We start from the raw sequence: 5,427 nt of genomic DNA, 5'->3' as shown, positions 1-5,427 counted from the left end.
CCCACAACAACAGGCTCCCATCTGACCTGAGAGAAAGCCTGGAGCCAAGTCACAGAGTGACATCATACACAGACTGGCACACAGATGCTCACATTCTGCAACAGTTCCATTTTATCATTGGTTTAGCAAATGCTAAATGATTCAAATCAATAGAATCAGATTCCATTTTTGTACTACTTCTTCTTGTTCTGATTACAGACCAGATGGTTTGCTGACACAAGTCAGCAACTTCTCCTCTGCTGGTAAGAAACCTGCACATCTAGTTGTTAAAAATTAATCCAAAAGCAGATAAATCAGGAAATGCAGTGGATAACTTCCCTTTCAAAAGCATTTGTAACTCCAACTTTTCTGCATTTTTGAAGTTGCGAGCATAAAGTCAAATGTGTTTTCTGAAGATTGTATGCTATTTGAATCATCAAATAATTTGCACGTGGAAGACAAAGGCTACCTCGTTTTCAAAAATTCTGTATAAATAAAAGTCTAAAACATGTGCATATGAATTTATCTTCCAAAACCTAGTGCAACAAAGAACATGGCAGAAGATGTGGAGAAGTTCAAAGCAGAGTTGTGTTATAAAAACAATATTCCAACCTTTTAACATTTCACAACATACAAACATGCAAACGCATCAAGATATGGTTGTCTACCTTGTCAGGCCTGGCGAGCTACAGTACAAATGAAATTTGAGAAAGTTGTCAAAAGAAACCTAAAATAAGTCCTGTTTGTGATTTAAAACCAGCAATCTGTAGGACAAAGCAAACATGTGAAAAAAAGTGTTCCGGTCAAACTAGATAAAAATTTTGCAGTTTCTCTTAGATGCGAACAAGATTTATGATAAAGATTGGTTTTATCTATAAAACCAATTAAAAAGTGCATCTTCCTAACCACACAACCTCAGCTGTAAAGCAAGGTAACCGAATATGGTGTGGATGCTTTATCATAGACAAGAAGCTGCTCAGAGTTGAATGGAAGATGGACAAATTCTGGAATTGTTTATATTAAAAGATTTACAATGGTCATAAAAGTTAAAGCCATTAAAAACTCATGGCAAGATTTGATCATTGATGTTCAAAAATGTTTAGCAAAAAAAGGAATAGCAAAAGGTTTTGTCTCTTGATGGTTAAAACCTTTAGAAATATACCACAAAAGACAAACTGTTGTTGCAGCAAAATATGTCATTGAAAACTTTTGCTTCAGGGAGAGTGGAAACAAATGCACCTGTCAGATTTTTATTTATAAAACCAACCATATATCATTTTCTGTTTTATTTATTCATTACCTTATTTGGTCTATCAATTAAAATTCATATAAACTAAATTAAAGGTTGTGGTTGTAATGTGGGAAACTCAATACAGTCACGTGGTGTAGAATACTTTTGCAAGAAATGTCTTCTTGCATCTCTTTTATTGGCTTTTGTGTTCAGGGGTCACCACACCAAATTGTCTCAATTTAGATTCATCCTCTGGATCCTCTACCTTCACACCAACCAGCTTCATTTCCTCTTTCCCCACTTCTCATAAATTGTCTTTTTGGTCTTGCTCTCATCCTACTGCCAATAAACATTGCTTCACCTCTGAAAATGTTGAAACAATCTCAATCTGGTCTCTTTGACTTTATCTCAAGAAACATTAGTCCAACTCCCATAGGACAGCACAAGAGATGTTCTTTATTAACCTGGGACTTGACCGATCTGGTATGGAGTTCATGTTGTCATATTTGATTTGGCTTCAGTTTTACATTGGATGCCCTTTCTAACGTAACCTGTCTCCGTTTATCAGAAGACTAGAAACCGGCACTAAGAATCACTAGCTTATGACCCCTTATGGCTGCAATAAAAACCACAAGGGGTCACAAATGGATTTTTTACACACCTACTAATAGAAAGGTATGAAAGAAAACTAATTTCTTACTTCTTTGACAAATTCAATGTGAAAAGAATAAAGCTGTCTGTTACGAGAGAAACTCCACAGTAACTTGAAGCGATGCCTTTGCCAAATATATAAAGAAAAATATGATATTCTAAAATATAAAAAAGGCTTGTCACACAGTGTTACTATGGAAATAGCATATAATATAAGAATATTTATTTCAGTAAGTGCGAAACAGCAACATATTAACAGTACATGTGACAAAAATGGCAACACAAATATGAACAAATCACCTGAAAGACCTCAAAATAAATAGCTAAGTACAGCTACCAATGGATGGCAACAAACCAAGGAGACGGAGATACATAAACTGTGCAGAGAAGAATATAAAAAAAGAGGACAAGACATTATCAAAATAAATATTAAATACATATATAAATAGTTGCTTTCTTAAAAATCAAGACCTTTGTGCACGATTTAAGCTGGATGACTTTTGGATCAATTTATTCTCAGAGCTCTTGAGTTCAAACATCAGCTAGTTGTATTTTATTTCTGCATGAGCAAAGATATGTTGGTTTTGGTTAGTTTGACTCTTTCATAACTGCAGGGCAAATGTTCAGAAATAATTAAGAGTTCAAACACCAATGCAAGATCAAACAATAAAGCAATAAATAACAGGATAAACATGGTCGCATGTTTGCATCAGGTAGACTCAGTTGAGGTGAAAAGTCTCTCTGAACCCAGTGGGTTCAGCATAAACCTTTTTTTTCTACACAGTCAGTCCAAAAATTAGTACAGTGGCAGATTCACTTCTATGGACAGTTTCTGACCAGTCACTTACTGGTTTCATTAGGTCTTAGATGGTGCCCATCTGAGCAGTGACCAGGTGAGAGGGAGTGAAAGACTCAAAGGCCACATCCAGAGGTAACTCGTAACGAGAAGCTTGAAAGATCGGGTGAGACTGAGCCCCGCCTGGTAGGCTACCAGCTGTGGAAATGGGGAAGTGGTGGGCTGAGAGGTAGTGGGCATGTTGACCAAGGTGGGGTGTGTAGTTCCTCTCTGATTCATGTGGAGAAGGCTCCTGCTTCAGGGCAAAGTTACTGCTGATGCTGAGGGGGGGAGTGAGGGGTCCGTCGTACGGAGGCGTGCCGCTGCTGCACTCGTTAGGGGAGGGGTTGTCGAACGCAGGTGCTTTGAATCCCTTCATGTGAAGGAGGTGGGATGCTTCCAGGGATCCATAGGGTGGGCTGGGAAGTCCTGGGGATGGGTAGCTGAGTGGATGCCCACCCACAGAGTCGCCAACTCCCTGACCTCCACACTTGTCCTCAAGGTTGTTGAGAATCAGAGGGGTGGGTCCAAGCTGTAGGCAGCCAGCCACAAGGTTACTGGTGGGCTGAGACAGTCCTTTGCACAACATCTCCACAAACCCATGACTCTCTGTGGACTGACCATTCTCCAGCACCTCAGAAAGAGCCCAGATGTAATTACGTGCCAGGCGTAGGGTCTCGATCTTTGACAGTTTCTGAGTTTTGGAGTAGCATGGCATCACTCTGCGCAGGTTATCCAAAGCATTGTTCAGCCCGTGCATCCTAGATCGCTCCCTGGCATTGGCTTTGATCCTTCTGGCACGGAACCTCTCCTGTCTAGCTTTGGTCATCTTCTTCTTCTTGGGGCCTCTCCTTTTGGGGCCGTCGTCTCCATTTGGTTCAACCTCCTCCTCGTCATCATCATCTTCCTCTTCTTCCTCCTCCATGTCCTCACTGCCAAATTCTCCGCAGGGTCGAATGCGACCTCCCAGAGTCAGACTGTGGTGGTGGCTCCGCATCTCTGGGCTTTCATCTCCATCCTGGGAGCTGCCGTCCTCCTCAAGCCAGCTGAGGGAGCTGACCAGCTCACTCACATCCCCACCTTTGCCAAAGTGTTTGGTCATCATGTTGATCTGAAGAAGAACAGGCAAAAAGTTGTTACTTGGTTATCTATAAATGTGCAAACTGTACTCTAACAATATGTTGCATATATGGACTGGAAACATTTCACTACACAATGAAGGGGTATGGAAATGCTTCAGATTTTTATAAAATTAATCTGAATAGAATAAGGCTTTTTTGTTGCTCTGTACTATGTTTTATCATAAAGTAACTTCTGAAATTATTTTATATCTTAGTTTTTGTGTCACTTTAAGTTTACCAATGGCTGCTTATTTGGGAACCTTTTCAAAATGTTCTGGTGGCACCCTGCAGACTGAAGATCTGTTTTCAGCACTGCTGTGTGGAAAGTTCACTCTGCTCATTGATCAACTGCTGTTTCTGTCATTTTGTGTATTTCAAACGAAACTCTTCTACAACTAAAATGCCGTATACAGGTTCATATAATAGAACATTTTCATATTTTTAGGATTAGATTACTTATTTATTAGATTTTTGTTCATTCTCGCTGTCCCGCTCTCTTCAGAGATGCTGTCAATCTGGGACACAACGGGATTTACTCAGCAAATAGAGCTGAAAGATTAAAAAGGGAACACACAAATCAACAAAATATTCAGGTATTTAGTCTTTGTAACAATAAAAACAGTATTGAGAACCCTCCCCTCTTTGACTATTCTTTGATAAGTGTTATTAAAAAGAGAAAAAATGTACACATCAAACTGTCCTTCCTCATAAATTAATCGCATGATTATTGCTGATTTGTTGTTAATTGGGGGGAGGATTAAGGACACAAAATGTTGCTTTTGTTTTTGCTGAAAACTGCCCTAATTATTGCACACTGATGCGCAAAAGTGGAACAGATTACTCCGCAATTTGTGAATCGAGATTACGTCAAGCACGCAACTATGTCGGGATTAGACGTTGGAATAGATTATATATTCTAAATGATATGACTGTATTTCTTTAACCATGCATTTGTGCACACGATTTAAACCTGCTGTCTCGTAAAAAGACTTACATGTGTGGTGAATGGGTATATTAAAAATAAACCAAAGTGTATTTAATTTTGCAGTTTACTGTTAGGCTTTTACATGACAAACGTTTGATTTGTTAAAATGTTTTCTCTAATTAACTGAAACTGTAAAATCAGCTGATTAGATGTCACATAAGACAAGTCAACCCTCCCTTTTTTCTTTATAATCTAAACCTGAACAAAAATGCAACTCACCTGTCTTTAGACAGCCCTGCGCAAATGAGTAGAGAACTTTGAGAAATTCAGGCAATAAGTCCAGAGTAGCTGCGGATTTTTTTCTTCTCCTCCACTGTCATCCGCCACTGTCCCAAAGTCAAACAGCCATAAACGCACTCGGAACTTTCATCTCCAAATGACATGATTAGGCTGATGTGCTTTGGCTTTAGCCCGGTAAGCCCCACCCTCTGCCGCCCCACCCACCAACAAACTTATCCAAAAGCGCGTGGCGCTCTCGTGACTGGGAGGGTCACCCCCCTTGGAGAACGAGTTGGGGCGCGTTCCCGGGGGCACTTGGAGCAACTCATTTACAAGTCAAGGGGTCCAGAAACATTGAGAGGGTGACAGTCCCGAGAAAGGAGTAGTCTTTGTATTTAAGTTCGGA

General features: G+C 39.9%; 1 protein-coding gene across 1 annotated transcript; it reads right to left on the bottom strand.

Moving 5' to 3' along the window:
* Positions 1 to 2,050: 2,050 nt before the first annotated feature.
* Positions 2,051 to 5,155, bottom strand: LOC102223897 (neurogenic differentiation factor 4-like). The gene is made up of 2 exons (XM_005801370.3): positions 5,022 to 5,155; positions 2,051 to 3,807 (listed from the first exon to the last, which is right to left on the bottom strand). Exon 2 carries the CDS (start codon positions 3,799 to 3,801, stop codon positions 2,725 to 2,727), a length of 1,077 nt encoding a protein of 358 aa, XP_005801427.2. The 5' UTR covers positions 3,802 to 3,807; positions 5,022 to 5,155; the 3' UTR covers positions 2,051 to 2,724.
* Positions 5,156 to 5,427: the final 272 nt, after the last annotated feature.

The sequence above is a fragment of the Xiphophorus maculatus genome, chromosome 1 (genome assembly GCF_002775205.1).
Source record: "Xiphophorus maculatus strain JP 163 A chromosome 1, X_maculatus-5.0-male, whole genome shotgun sequence".
Lineage (NCBI taxonomy): Eukaryota > Metazoa > Chordata > Actinopteri > Cyprinodontiformes > Poeciliidae > Xiphophorus > Xiphophorus maculatus.
The sequence above is the reverse complement of the archived record's forward strand: the minus strand, read 5'-3'. Positions and strand labels throughout refer to the sequence as shown.